Source organism: Diadema setosum, chromosome 12 (assembly GCF_964275005.1).
Source record: "Diadema setosum chromosome 12, eeDiaSeto1, whole genome shotgun sequence".
NCBI classification, from domain to species: Eukaryota; Metazoa; Echinodermata; class Echinoidea; order Diadematoida; family Diadematidae; genus Diadema; species Diadema setosum.
In genome coordinates, this window is record NC_092696.1 from 24404301 (window position 1) to 24420801 (window position 16501).

Genomic DNA, 16501 nt, shown 5'->3' on the forward strand with positions numbered 1-16501 from the left:
AATTATCCACATTTTCTACTTGCCTGTCGATTTCCTTACACCTAGTTCATATTGATCATACCATGTGAGCAAGAGTTATAAAAATTGTATAGCAGTGACTTGGATGCACTGGGAGGGGTTGATAAATGGGGGAGAAGTTAGTATGATGACTGTGGCCTCCCATGGCGTTCTACTACTGTAGTGCATGTAAAGAATGCTAGAAATAAAACCCCACCAAAACACAAAAGCTTGATAACTATGACCACATCTCAAAGATTTGTAGCAGATCAGATAGACTTGCCTTTACATTATTATCACAGTATCTGAAATTATAGCATGCATCTATAAATTAAGGATCAAGACCTATTCATTTTGTCATTACATGAAAGAAATCAAAATATATGTATATTCAGATTGTATGTGTGTTCGTAGAAAACAGTTTATGACCCTAACAGCAGGAATGATAATGGACAAAACACAATTTGGAATGTGCAGTTTTGAAATGTAATCATAAAATTGAACCTCAATCGGGAAAAACCTTTCCTTAAATCAAATTAAATTGGAAGGAATCTGTAAGCGAAATGATGTCTGTCAAGCAAAGAGTTGTTTCTTGAAATGAAAATGTAAAAAAAAAAAAAAATTGTTGACAAAATTGGATCCCTATATAGGACTGAGAGGCACTCAGTAAAGTGAATCTTGACTAAACTTTTTCATGTTTATTTTGTTTTAAACTTTCTTTTCTTGCAGGAAATTTGTCTGTTTGAATGACAACATTGATCACACAAGTAAAGATGCTTACATGGTCAAGGCAGTACTTCAAGACTTCTACGAGTCTCTCTTCCCAATACCCTCTCAATTTGAGCTTCCACGCGAGTACAGAAATCGCTTCCTTCATATTGATGAGTTACGAGAATGGTAAGTACTTTGTAAAACACAAATTGCTTCTTGGTTGTTCATGTAATGGTAACCCAGTATCCTTTCACTACCGATGAGCACTAACCACTGTTGGATGGGATATGGGGTGGGGGGTGGGGGAAGGGCAATACATGAGTTCCTGCATGCACTCAAATATGTGCTCATGTATCCTTAAAACCAAGAACAAAATAAAAAGAAGAGGAAAAGCAGTTAAAGCAGAATAATTTTGAGAACCTATGTGAAATGGAATGTAGTCCTCTGTTAGTCACCAATAGTGGGATTATTTACTCTTGCCCTGAGGGTTGTGGCATATCTTTTATAATAATACTAATAATGCATGCTGAAGAAAATTGTCTTCATCACACATACATACAAATGTAGGTCATTATTCTAATAGATTAGCATTAAGTGCAGAGGGATGCCTTTGTGGCATTACAAACCATTCACCATGTATAAACAGTGATGATGGACTTCTTTCTTGAAGACAGGGTAGGCCAGTGGCGAATTTTCTCTATTTTGCTGGACAGAAATTAAATGTTGAAACACATGTATTTTTGGTCTTCACATGCAATCAGTAAACTCCAGCTGCTACGTGGAAATAGTTTTAATGTTAACGTGTTTTATTCTCATAATGGAGGAGGTTTTGAGGCACTCGTGAGAGTGAAGAGACTTGACATTTTTGCAGGCTGGAAGGCTTACAGAAGACTCTCTCTTTCTATCCTTGCAGGAGGAGATATCGAGACTGGTTAAGATTCTGGACCCACCTGTCATTAGGAGCTCTTATCACTTTTAGCATCATCTCCTTCTGTTCAAGTCATGTAAGTATACATGTCAGTGATACCTCAGAAAGAATTTACTCATTTTATCTCTTTTTTATACATAGAAATAAACATAAATGCAAGAAATACTTGTCAAATGATTAAAAAAAAAAATCAGTACTTAATGAGACAAACTGCATATATATCAAAGTGAAAGGTGTCCATCTCATGTCTTGGTACATCTTTAAGTTGTTGATGATATGTGACTGTGCATCACAAAACTAACAAAAAGTCACACACCTTGATTTTACGTAAAGACTCAGAATAGGCAGAATGGGTCGACCTAATCAAAGTTTTCCATATTTTCTGAAAGAGCCTTGGGATCATAAAATGAATGGGAAATTGTGTTTCTAGCAGTTTTTCTAGCACACTTCTTTTTTGTAGAGTAGTGTGATTAGGTATGTCTTAAAGGCCTCTTCATTTCTTAAGAACCTTTTACACAATTGACCATCAACTCTAATTTCTTTTGAAAGGATAATGCTACTGCTTTGAAAGTTAGTGTTAGTCATGTATAGAATGTGTTAATAAGGCATGCTTGCTTTCAGCTTAATCTGATAATCTCTTCCTTATTGTTGCTATGGGGTTTTACATCCTGATTTTTTTTTTTTTTGTCCCATTCCTTGGCAAGAGCACGGTTTGGTAGAAATTAAGTGCCTAAATAGACCCTATACTTCAGAGCTTCTTTTCTTAGTATACACTTGTCCAAAGTGTGTGCTTTCTGTCCAATATTTAGATAGCTTAGGAGAGTCAATTTGAATTAAGTTATACATCATTCTAAAGTTTAGAGTCTGCTCTATTAGCATTTGCCCTAAACTGAAAATTAATATCTGGTGACTTTTTGTTGGTTTTGTGATGCAGGGTCACATATGTTTTTTTAGTTTTGAGTTTTGAGTACTTGATGACAAGCTAAAGCCAGGATTCCTTTTGGATGAATGTCTCTCATTATCCCTTCAAAATCAGCTTAAAATTTTCAAGTTCAATAAAAAGAAAAAAAAAAGTCTTTCAATGTGATACCTGGAAGGTGCCCTAAACATCTGAATGGTACTTGAGGAGAATCAAGATATGCTTGACTGTGTATCTTACTGTTAGGCCTGTGCTTTGTTGTAGGTCAAAGTTATTGTTTCTTCCTCCACATGTAACAGACAAATTTGATTAAAATATCGAAGCTTACAAAGTAGCTGGTACCTGGTATGGTCACATACGAGTTCATACCTACTGTGTTGGAATTTCAAGCTACACCAGTTTAGACAGAACTGATGCTTGGATTTTGTGGCATGAGTGATCTATTACTTTATATGTTTATGCCCTTGTGTATCTCTCCCCAGTTATTAGCGCTAAAACGGCGTTGCTTTGGCAGACGGCGATGGAGAGGAAGTGGTGTGGCAGAAACGGTACAGCATGTATAACCTCACCCAAGCCCTGAAGTATTCTGTGAGGAGACTGTGTGTGCTTACTGTCTCATAGCAATCAAGGGTGTTATACCATTACTACACTGCTCTTTCTGAGTGATCAATATTTGGAGAAAATTCTTTCTCTTTTCCCCTCTTCCTCCTCCCCACCCCCTTTAAAAATATGGTCATTTGTTTTGGAGAAATTACAAATTCCACCTGACCACATTAAATGATTGTGCCTTTCAAATAGAATTTTTGAGGGAACATTGTTAATCCTAAACAAGGTTGTATGACAGCAATATTCTCGATTATATACTAGGCAAATACCATCCATAGTAAAAAACAAAATGTGGTTTTAAAACAGAAATGAGATAACATGCTAAATAGCGTGAAGATTTCTGATCAAAAAATGTCAGCTAGAGCCTGACTCATCATCAAAATACAGTTGTATCACATATTTGAGTTTGACTCTTGTATGTGGTTCAGTAATATCCATTTGTTGTATTTATATACTGTAAAACGAGAAATGTTCGCGTGCATTTTAATTTCGCGAATTTCGCGAGCGCGAAGATTCGCGAAATTAAAATGCACGCGAAAGTTCTTTTCTACACTATATGCATTGAATACCAGTTCCAGTTCGCGAAAATTTCATGCCGCTAAAAAGGCCGTCGGCTACAATACGCGAAAAATTCATGCCGCGAATATATCATGTTTTACAGTATGTGGAGCTGAGTAATTAAATACCCTTGATTACAAATACCTGTGGCACATCAAAGTCCGTTTGTGTGTGTTTCAGCACAGCTGCATGATTTGCCTTTCTTCTTTCTTCACATTTATTTGTTTCCATGACTTTATCATTTCGTCTGTTGAGAATGAGAAGGGCGTTAAGTTGTCTTGAACACCATGGGTTTTGTGACAACTTAAACGCCCTTATCATTCTCAGCCGACGATTTGTGATTGCATTGATTTCATATTCATTTGCCACTTTTGAATTGATTTTGTCATGGCACTTTTTATGTTAAAACACTTTTTACGTGTTATTTAGTCATGATTCATGTCATCATGTAAAGAGTAGAAGACCATTAATACTATGATGATGCGATTGATTTTAAACATTGTTGCTTCTAAGCTGACAGTGCTGTTGCACATGTGCATGTGAAAAGCAAATAGAGAAATACTGCTCATCAAGACAATGTTAATGGTGCATGGAACAAGTTTGTTTGTCTGTGCATTAGTGTTTGCTATACCATCAAGCTGACTGTACAACACAATGAAGTATGTCTGATGTGTGTAGAGCAACATAAAGAGAATTCATATTTATAGAGTATATACTGGTGGTGAAATTTCAATTGCCAAATAAATGAAAGAGTGTTCTAAAGATCACAGTGGTATGATAATGTGTATGCATGTAGAGGGGCATGTAGGATGCGCTGTGGCATAGTGGATAAGACTCCCGACTTCCGATCGGAGGACCCGAGTTTGAGTCCTGCCCAGTGCTTACGTCCTTGGACAAGATGTTTTTACCCACCATGTCCCTATCGACCCAGGTGTATAAATGGGTACCTGGCAACGCTGGGGTAATAATAGTGGCAGGGCCCTCTGGTAGAGCAGTGGCAACACTGAAGAGGCTTCCCTGGATAAATAAGACGTTATTATTATTATTATAGTAATATTATTTGATGATTGGCGGATGCTAACACAGTCACCAAGTGGGCATTGGTCTGTTGCTGATGAAACTTACTGATAGCCGATTGCTGACCTCAGAATACCTTTGGGGCAATCTTCAAATGTAGCCTACTTGTCTGTGGTAGCCTGCTATCACAATCTTCAAACTTGTTTGATGAGGGTAGCTGATATCAGAATTGTGGATACTGGGTGTTGTGGTAGTAAAAAAATGGAAAAAAAGTTCAGGCATTATCCTTTTTTTTCCTCAGAATTCCTAAGGCTTCATATGGCCATTGCTTCAGAAGGTCTAGTTAACCAGGTGAATTTAACATTTTGATACGTTACTGAGTTTACATACCGACTTCTTCTTAGTTGTTTTCCAAGAGCTTCATGAGAGCTTGTGAGAATTGCCACCATCTCTAGGAGAGGCAGCCTAGAGTTGTAGTTGCCATGACAACTGCTAGACATGACTTTATTAACTCTACTTGCTCTTGATTTCCCTTGCTGTTACAGATTGTCAACATGTAGAAGCAGTCCAAGACTGACACAGGGTCTCTACAGATTGTGTGTGTTTTCATCCATTGGCAATGACGTCAACTGCCCACTCCCTATGATAGGCCAGTGCTCTGTATTCACCTTGTCTGTAGCATGCACCTTAGAGAGGATTTTTTTCTCGTTATGTGCAAACCTTAACAGTAATAGCTGCAAAAATGTGCTATTTCTTCATGATGTTTGGAAGCGCTGCACAAACAATGTTATTCCTGTCACACTCAGCAATGTGTAGAAAAGACCTGGCACCAACCAAGGATGAATCAGCATAGTGGAATTCTTATTCCTGCAGTCTTTAGAAATATGCAATTTACTCCTAGCAGAGGCAAGGATGAGCCAAGAAATGTTGTAGGAGAGGAAGGCTACATGTATTCCTTGTACCTTGAATAGAATGCCTTCAAATAAACAGAAAAATAGACCACGTGCAGGTAGGTTTTGTCCTAGTATAGAAGGTAAGTGTGGGAAGTAGACCTTGTTTGCACAGTAGGGTCTAAGACACAGCATTTATTTTTTGTAAGCTCTGCCCTCCAAGTTGATTGCTCTCTTTCATTTTTGTTTTGTTTCTGTAGATATCATGCTTTTAATTCTGAACAAGACTTGTATGGAATTTTTTAGAAGAAAACATCCAGTACCTTGAAACTTGTGTGGACGTATGAGCAAGGATTAGAGAAACTGTTGTATATGTCAGTAGGGGAATCTTGTTATGACGAGGTTGTCTTGATAGCCATACTTTCCTCACCATCAGGAAATCCTTGTTTACATGTATCTGTGCAGTAACAAAATAAAAAGGGGGCAATGTGGAAACCTTTCATGCACCCTTATGTTATAAGATAAGACTGTTGATTACAGTGATTCAAGATAGGAAGCATTATGCTAACATATGGTACAATTACTATAATCCCGAGAAGACTTACAGTACCTTAATCTATGCCTGTAGTTTTCATGAAACATTATATCGTGTTATGCAAACTCAGCTGTGCTAGCAAGGCTCCTTACCACTGTCTACATATTCTCTGACCATGCCTTCTCACCACAGCATTATGATCATGGGTATGGCTTCATACGTCATTCATTAGTGCCCCTCGGGCACCATTGCCAAACTTGTGGGCATTGAAATTAGGAACTCCTGGGGCCCGTTTCATAAAACTTGTCATCAGTGACAAGTCGTCAAGATGTGACAAGCTACTGAAATCCTTGCATCTGATTGGCTGAGAGCAAATTTGTCATAGAAATGTGGCAGTTGTCACTGATGACAAGTTTTGTGAAACGGGCCCCTGGACTGCTCATATCTCATTCATAATGTATCTATCCAATCATTGATTGAATCAAGCAATGAAAGACAAGAGTGTTTCATACCAGTGGAAACACATAGGTACACGTCATACAGGCATTAATGGACATAAACCCATTTTCTACAGGAACATGTGCTTTTCTTGTGGGTACATTCACACATTTATTTGGGAATACAAGTCCTATTAATAACCTGTTAAGGACGAGTCCTGAGTAAACTTGGGCAGGTGTCTATGGAAAATGCGTGTTGTAGCAAAATCAGTCCGTCCTCAACGGGGTAAGAGGTCAGAAATCTGTTGGTCCTTAGCCGGCTCTGACATGGTCCCACTTTTCCGAGTTAGTTAGTTGCTCTTTTACCTTCACATTCAGACTCTTGCTGTTTTTGTTCTGGTCCTCAGAATTACTTGTAATGAGAGAGTTTACATTGCCTTAGGTTTACACAGGCATGGTCCCCCTCCCCTCCCCCCCCCATAAATTGTACAAGCAGATTCTTGCTGAGTTCAACCTTGTTATAACAGGATTCCCTCTGAACATCAATGCGTTTTTTACACTGAACTCTATATAGTGGAGGGGGCCCTGTGCGTACTTAGCGTGCACTACACACCGAAAAGCCACTACGCTCGTGTTGCACTGTGGGTACAAGTTTGAAGCCACTGGAAGTGCTGGCGGGTGGCAGTCATTTTTGGACTTTGCTATGGGGCACCAATAAGGTGCCAAGTGTTACATGGCTATTTTGTTACGAAATGAGTAATTTTGTCTACAAAATGGCATTTTGAAATCAGTCTGTTGAAGAAATGTTCATTTTGTCATAAAACCAGTTGTTTTGTTAGGAAATGTTCATTTTGTCGATTTAAGAGCCATTTCATAATAAAATAGCCCATGCAATACTTGGCGCCCCATAATTTACACCAAAGTGACTTTCCACTGAGGAACGCACGCTTCTTCTGCGTACCCTCTGCACAACAGTAGCGTATAGTAAAGTGAGCGGGGCCTAAAGGTGGAGTCCTAAAATGGCAGCACCAACTAAAGCAAAGCGCTGGCTTCAAGCACTGTGCGTAACGTCTTTTCCACTATAGAGTTCAGTGTTTTTTTATGATTATTCTATGATACTTCAGTAGTAAATTATGTTTGTGCAAATTTGCAGATTAGTGTATTATTTTGCCTATGTTGTCATATATTGCAATACAGCATTACTGTTGTCTTGATGAAGTTCACATTTTGTTTTTTTTGTTGTTTTTTTTTGCAAAGAGCAAGAATTAATGTGGATGGATAATTTGTATGAAGAGTTTGTGAAGAAGGAGCCATCATTCCCAATGCACTTCAAGGATTTTTGTAAATGCCAACATGCATGTTATATACCCCCACTGTGGCCTGAAATAAGATTCCCATTAAAACAACACCAATTAAAATTGATGTTGGTATGTCATACACATGAATACTTGGTCTGTATTACAGACAGGTGAAGTGATTGTTGTAGGAAAATTGATAAGAATGAGTAGGACATGCAGGAATTGAACCGTGAATGAAACGGGGAGGAATGAACAACTTTGACACGGGGCAGCTGTGAGGAATTTTGAAAACGAGGTAACATGATACAGTGTTTCGTGTAGATGGAAAAATAGCAGTTTCTATTGCACAGTCTGAAGGTAGTATATTCTGTGAGCTACAGTCTGTATGTAAGTGAAAGAGAGAGCTTTTTCAATGGAAGTGGTGGATCCTTGCCCTGTAACTACGTATGTCCTCTTTTTAGCTTCAGTCATTTCCATCTTGGCACAGTGTTAAGTATAGATCATGTTACTTGTCACAGTAATTTGGCAGTGAACATGCTCTTAACTCAACTCTTTATTTTATTATTATTCCAGTTCCACATATCAGACTATTTCATTCTTCATACAAATGTCACAATGTTATTAGGGAATGAGTACAGTACTGTGATTGGCCACTTGAAGCTTTCATGATTTTTTTTTCCCTGCGATGGCTAACATGTAAATGAGGGCTGCTACATGTGTGTGATTGGATGGGATCAGTGGGCTAAGCTTCATAGTGCATTTTGAGAGGTTGGAGAGATTTTCCTGCCTCTCACTGACGGGTGATAGTCAGTTTAGAGTCAAGCTGAGATTGTGTGTCGATGCTGATGAGCACATTCTGTATTGAGAGAAGAAAAAGAAAAGAAAAGAAAAACCAGTGACAGTAAGAAATATCAAATTAAATTCATATTTATGTATACAAAAATGATTTCACTTTTGCGTGTCTAATTTCCCTATTTATGTAGTTTGTTGTAGTACTCGGTGAAGGAAATTGTTGATATAGGATAAGAACTAACTGGCTGAACATCTCGAAGGGTAGTTGTAGACCAAGACATTTACATGAGGTGTATTTTGCTCTTTCATAGCTTTTTTTTCCAAGGCTGTAAAATTAGTTCTCTGTAGTTAACCATAATCAATTGGTAATAGCAATTTTGTTTAGTGTGTACTTCTTGATACAGACCGACCTTTGTGTAACATAGTTGTTTTATCATCTTATTATTATTTTTTTTTTTTAACCAAAAGGTTATGAATTTTACCATAAAGTTATCCATCATTGGAAAGACTCCAAAGGAAGTTTGCTCTGGTCTGTATTAGAGACATAAATCATAAACTTAATTTACAGAGCTCACTCAAGCTATGATATTATTTTTTTTTTCTGCAGATGTTTTAGATGAGATCATTAGAAACTGGTTGTAGCATTAAATGAGATGATCAACTCTTAGCCTGATTTAAGCCAGGATTTGCTATTATTTTCACAAGGAATTTATTTCTGTGTGAAGCACATGTATCATTGGTATACAATTCATGCAATATCTCTCAGTATGCTTATTCTTATTGTTGAAGATTAAATGTTGAACTCGAACTCATATTGTTAGCATAGGTTAATGGCTGCCCAATATGCTGAGAAGTGTTCTATCCCACCTATTAGACAGTAATTGTATTGTGTATGCCTCCTCATGACATGTAGGACCTACAGCAAAACTTTGACATATACAATGTAACAGTCACACACACATCACTAGCACTTGGTTAGCCACATCATATTTCAGTTGTAACAAAACAATTGTGTCTTTAAGTTAAATTATGGAAAAACAATGTATTATGTTATATTGTATTTTGCTATGCACCCTGTGCTGTACTTCAAAAGAAAAGTTGTTATGTATAAGACCTGACTAAATGTTTGTTCTTATGAATGCTGCCAGCAAAACAGTTACAATGTATGAGTTGAGGTTGTGAACATTTCCGTTATAGCCGAAAAGCATGAAGTTTATGTTGCATTATGTTTTGACTGAATGATGGCACCAAGAATCAGTTTGTTGTATTACATAATGGTGAATTGCACAAGGGTGCCAGTATTAGTTTCCAGTTTTGTTGCTTCCAAGTTGTAAAACTTAATTCTTAGCTGCTTTTAAGAATGTGGCCATAGCTTTGTTTTCATATCACATTAATAGCAAGGAGGTAAGCCAACTTTAATGATTTTTTTATTTTTATTATTATTATTATTATTATTATCTTTTTTTTTACTGTTGAATCCTGCATAACTTCTTAGATGAATAAGAAATTAATGGACATGTCATTCAAGCTTTGGTCAGCATTAGCAAATGAAGCAGTATCTGTATTCATAGGTACATGAGATTAGTTATTGAATACATGGATAGCTTGCTGATGTTATACATCAAAGGACTTTGTGACAAATGAATGATTGCAAACTCATTGAATACTTGTGTGTGTGTTTTAGGTTTAGTTGTTTTTACAAGTGTGATTGAAAGTTTTGACACAGATGTTATTTTTTGGTGCAATGACTGTGTAAAATATATACATGTATGTCTGAATGATGTCACTTCATGTGCATATTTGCCTTTCTGTAGGGGAAACATTGTTCCAAGTCAATCCAATTGCTTGTCTGATAGACATACTAAATATTACCTACGCTTCATGCACTCCCTCATATTTGAATTATATAGTATCACAATGTACTTTGTTTGGCTGTTTCTATCAAATCACCACATATTCAATCTGTTGTGAGTATGCATGTTGTATGCAGGCTTGAAAGAGTTTGTGGGAATGGTAATTCCCTGCACTTCATATTGATGAAGTTTGATGATCATGAAGTAGGAATGTAACTGGTGTTTGAAACTACACCTTAAATGGTCGTGTTGTTCAAAAACAAACATATCCTCACACTGTTTTGTGTAAACACACACACAACACATACACAACACAACAAACACATACACACTCTTTCATGCTTAAGTTGTGGCAGTGTGTATGTAAATGATGTGTAGGCCAAGTTTATAATGATGTATAGTCAAGTACTCAGAATTTATTCATTTTGGGCATTTCATTGCTATCTCTCTCTTTTCCAGTGGTGAAAGGGGGAAACTGTTTTGTGACTGTTAAGGTCAAGGTATGAGTATATATGAAGATATAACTGTATTTATTCAGTTCGTTATGTGATTATTGTATGACATCTGTGATTTGTTATAGGTCACCACTGCATTTGACATTTTCATATTTTTTTTTTCTATAATGTACTTGAAATTTCGTGAATGACTGTGCTTTCATCATTGTACCATACAAGCAAGGGATGTACATATTCTTTTCCTAATAATAAAATATTCTATAAGATAAAAATGCAAATGATCTGTGTACTGTTCTTTACTTGTGAATGAAACCAATGTATGCACACTTAAAGATGTACAGTTTTTTATAATAATGGTGATCCCACTTTAGAGGGCTACCGTTTCATAATTGTCTACTATGGAGACTGCAATGTTGGATGTGAGGAAAGAGGAACTCTTCGTCTTCCTTTGGTACCAAATTGTGTTGACAGATGTCACGCATGACTGAGCACATTAACTTTAAAGACAACAATGACAAGTTGCACTTTTTTCCAAGTTTGAGTGTTAACATGAAGGAACATTGAATGTCTTACTGAAATGGATAAGATCTGTCAATGAGTGGTCAAATGAACAGGCCAGCCTGCATGACTGCAGGTTAGTGTTGAGGGTTTCCTCTTACCTTCTATGGTCCATAGCTTTCAACATGGCCACCTGCCCTTTCAACACATAGCTCGCAGTGACGGACATGTCTTGAATGGATCTCACCACCATATCAGGGTTGTTGCATAAGGCAGCTGCTTTGTGGTGAATGCAGCTCTTGGAGATAACAAGGAATCACCACATACACCTTGTTCTTGAAGTAGCCTCAGAGAAAATAATCACAAGTTTTGAGGTCTGGTGATCTCGATGGCAATTCAGTGTCATGGTTGAGGGTAACGACTCTTTTATGGAATAGAAAGAGTTCTCTTTGACAATTGTGGTTCACGACAAGACGATGAGCTGGAGCACCATCTTGAATTAACCCACCGCTGAATGTTCAGTGAGCCTGTCGTTCAAAGTTTTCCTCCAGTTGCGATACCATGTTTTTATCCACAATGTGCCTCTCGACTCGGGTGTATGAATGGTCCCTCCAGTTGTGGTACCACATTTCCATTGAGCATATGAAGGTACATGTTGCCATTTACATTCCCTTGAGGGAAAACTGGTCTGATAAAGTAGCCACTCTCACAAAGGCCAACTGACACGGTCCACTATGCTCTGTTCATATTCACATCAAAGTTAGCATCTGGGGGTGTCCTGCAGGGGCACATTCAATGACATTATGTGAGTTCACCTTGCTATCCATTTCAACGCTGGCCTCATTGCCAATAGACTGTTTACATAATTTATTACAATTTCTGGATGTTTCCAACAGCCTAGCAACAAAGCATTTCATTCACCTGTTCCCTCCAAGGAAGTTCCATGGGCAGGGATTCACTTAAGGCGTTTTCACATCAGCCCGATGTTTTGAAATAGCGCTCTATTTTCTGCCTTGGGAAATTAACCTGATCAAGAAATAGCGTGCTATTTGATAATGTGAATACAAATTAGCAGCTAATTGATCGAGAAAATTTCTCGAGTCTAACGCAGGAAATTAGCAGGATAATTAATGCGAACTAGCGCGCTGTTTGATAATGTTCGGGCTGATGTGAATAGGAAATGAAATAGCGTGCTAATTTGTGATCGCGAAAAATATCTCGAGCTTGGATTTTTATCGGGCTGATGTGAAAACGCCTAATGTTGTTGCTTGGTATGGCAAACTTCCGGCAAGCTTTGTGGTTGTAAAGGGCAACTTTTGTGAACAAAGCATGCATAAAATCTGAATACATTGCAGAACTGGTCTATTACAAGATTCTGCAGAAATTTGCATCTCTGTTCGTGCAGGCTTTCAACTATCTGGAGAATTTGTCTTCTAGGAAAAACAAGTGTACCCTCTAAGGGTGCATATGCAAGTCCAGTCTTGTGATGTGATTAAATGTTGCCGAAGCTAATCCCAATCCATTTCTCCTTGAACTTGTTCCCCTTGGATGTTACTTGAGCTGCTGCCTTGCTGCTTCAACGTTCTGTGAGGATTTTCCAGTGCACTTTCTCCCAGAATTGCCCTTGTTGGGATTCAGACTAGTACCATGCTCTTTTTACTTTCTATTGCCCAGATTGTCTTAAAGATGGTGGTTCACCATCGTTCCCCGACAGCCTCACGAGTCTGTTGCAGACTCCCAGTCTCATAAAATTTAGTAACAACAAAATGCTCTCTGCTCGACTGTAAGCTAAACCATTTTGTGATTTTTGCATAAACACACCCACTATGTCCATACACTTTTCTACACCCATTCACAACATGATAATACATCAGTAACTACGTTTCAGAACGGTCATGTTCAGTCAATTCAGTCACAATCAATTTGGTATGTAAGTCTTCTAATGAATAATTTGTTTGATTGAAAGACAAAAAAAAAAATCAAATCATTCAACAGATGTCTCACATACCCCAGACATGCATGACATTTAGTGAAAAGACTTCTATTCCTGTGGTGACAACATGAACTTGGGTTGAATGTCTTTGTGCAAGATCTGGAAGTTGGAAAAAGTGCATTTCTGCATTGCCTTATTCAAGAACAATAGTCTCTCATCAATGAGTGTGATGAGTGTGATCAATGAGCATGTTCTAGGCTCCACCAAAAAGGCTAAAATTCAGGAAGAGTTTTCTACACTCAGTACAACCCCTGTATGGCATTCCCCAGAGCTGCAGGATAGAAGCCTGGTCAAAACATCTACAGGAGAAACCCCATAACCTCTCTTTTGAGCCAAAGGAATCCCTCCCAACAGGTGCCAGTGAGCCATGGCAAAATTGGTGCTGCCTGAATCGCCTTAGAACCGGAGTTGGGAGATGCAAAGCCCTGATGCAGAAATGGGGATACAACCATGATGGATCCACAGAATGCGACTGCGGGGAGGCTCCCCAGACAATGGAACACCTACTAAACTGCACCCTGCTACCACAACCTTGTACATCACATGATCTCCACGATTACACCCCATGTGCCAGAGCCTGTGTTGTGCAGTGGCTGGGAAAAGTGTAGCGACACGAGAGAAGAATGAGTGTGATCTGGACGTATTAATGTAGTATCAATGGGAAGAAGAAAATATTTTGGTGTTTTTTGAGGAATAATGCCTAAAAGTTGGATTACCTTTTTTTTCTATATACACTGTACAAACCTCTCCACGGGTCTATTTCATAAAGACATTGAACTTACTGTCATGATGCAACAAAAGCAGTTGCAGTAGAACCTTATCACAAAATGATTGGATATAGCAAAATTCTTATATGAAGAACATAATTCTGCATGTCCTAACTCTTTGTATTTCTTTGTTTTTGTACCCTGATACAGTATAAAGAAACCCGACATCTACAAGGTAATTGTCCTGTTTTCTTTTAGGTGTTTGTCATAACACAGTTTCCCTGCACTACAGCACAGATACCTACAGCTGATGGGTTGGTATTCCTGGCTACTGCCATGGCATATAGTCACTGGGGTGACAAGACGACCTATCTACAAAATGTTAATTGTTCAGGAGAGTAGTAGAACATGGCAGCCAAAGCACTATATCAAATGGAGAGCCTTTCCTTTGACATGCCATGGTCGATTCATTTATGGGATAAGACAGCTAGGATTTGGACAGGACATCACTTCACTGATTATCTGACTATTACTGTATTCCAAAAGTCATTTTCACCAAAATTTGAGACAAAAGGTCTTGTCACCCCAGTGATGATAAACAATCATAGCAACTTAAAACAAATTTTAATCTCTTCATGGTCAGATACACTGTAGATCAACTGAAAAAAAAAAAGGAACACATAAACTAAATCAAATTTATAGAAGGATCGTAATATATTTCATCATCCATACATTTCCTCTTTAAATACTCAGAAAAGAGTTACATACACTATCTTCACAGATCATTTACATAAAAGAATACTCTCACATATACACAATAAACAGTAATTTCATTACAGAGGTTTTGCTCTTTACATTACAACAAACAAACTGCACACAAGTTGAAACTTAACAAATCTGTAGAATTCTTTCTCTCTGTGCTGGATGCTTTTACAATGCCTTACACACTATTGACCTTACCATTCCCTTGCCAAAGGGGATATACATGTCAAAAAATAGAGTGCAACTGGTAAGACTAAAATATTGCAAGTAATGAATTCATAAACAAAACTTCAAAAAGTTGGCATGATGTAATTATATAATCAGTGTTTAAACTTCATGGAAACTGGACAAACTGGCAACATAATTTGCAAAATCATGACAAAAACTGTCACACCTTTCTACTATTGAATTCCTACCAAGGGTGGTATTTACAGTGCTATCTAGGGCTCCATATCAAATGACTTGGAGCCAAAGGTATTAAGTTAAGATGTATGTGATGAGCACATCAGGTTAGTGCCATGACCTTGGCAATGAAAGATAAAACACCTGCTGTTGGAAGGAGCAAACTATTGTTCCATGTTAATCAATTCACAAACTGCCATCATGCCTTAAAGGTACATTATTGTAAACAGGCTCTACTTGGTACACCATATATGCACTCACCCATTCAATGCTTTCTCATTATGAGAGTGACTATACAGCCTTATGTATGAAAAGATCAATCCACGTGTTTTTGCACCAAAGTGCAACCCATATATGTGGTATTTGAAAGACAAGAGCTGATACAATGTCACATTCTCATGCAAGACACCAAAAACACACACACATATACACATACACACAGTAGGTACACACAAAGCTGTGTCAAGTGGAAGTCACGTTGTACAGGGGACAGAATTTTATCTAGCTAAATGATGTCACTGCCTGACATTTTTCCCATACTCAAATGGATTCTTACTACAAACATCTTCTCTGCCCCCCCCCCCAAAAAAAAACAACATATAAAAACAAACAAAATTAATAAACAGTAAAAACACTTGTTTTGTTAAACAAAACTTGTTACAAAATATTTTGTTGAATAACAGAGAAACAAGAACAGGTGACAAGATGAAATAGGAGAGAATCTCCAATTGGTATCATTGAAGTCACATTGTGATAGTCCAGAACCCTTTAGTGTTCACATCATTACCACAAAGCATTAGTCCCAGACTGGGTAATACACAGCCAGGAGCTACTGGCTGTGCTATCCCTTAAGCTGCTTGTTACTCATGTCTTGCCATGCCACCTTTTTGGGTTGGATTATGAGTCAGTCCTGCTGGTGCATAAAGAGAGTGGGGAAAAGTAAAGGGACTACTGACCCCTATTTCACCTGTTTACTACCATATTCTATAAGATCTTCAAAGATATTTCCACATGGCCAATTAAGCTCCCACTAGTAATAAATGAAGACTGACATATCAAGAATTTAGAGCACAAATGATCACACATTCATGCACAACTTCAAATTTTCAGCAGTCTACTTGTATGCCAATATCTTAATCATTA

The 16501-nt window shown here is 37.8% G+C and overlaps 1 protein-coding gene across 1 annotated transcript in view; it reads left to right on the forward strand.

Moving 5' to 3' along the window:
• LOC140235628 (N-acetylglucosamine-1-phosphotransferase subunits alpha/beta-like) overlaps positions 1–5673 on the forward strand; it is a 49484-nt gene extending 43811 nt beyond the window's left edge. Inside the window, exons 25-28 of the mRNA XM_072315636.1 lie at positions 727–894; positions 1622–1712; positions 3038–3143; positions 5282–5673. Of these exons, the coding sequence (XP_072171737.1) occupies positions 727–894; positions 1622–1712; positions 3038–3118 (340 nt within the window). The 3' untranslated portion in view covers positions 3119–3143; positions 5282–5673. The remainder of the gene's footprint in view (positions 1–726; positions 895–1621; positions 1713–3037; positions 3144–5281) is intronic.
• The last annotated feature ends 10828 nt before the right edge of the window (positions 5674–16501 follow it).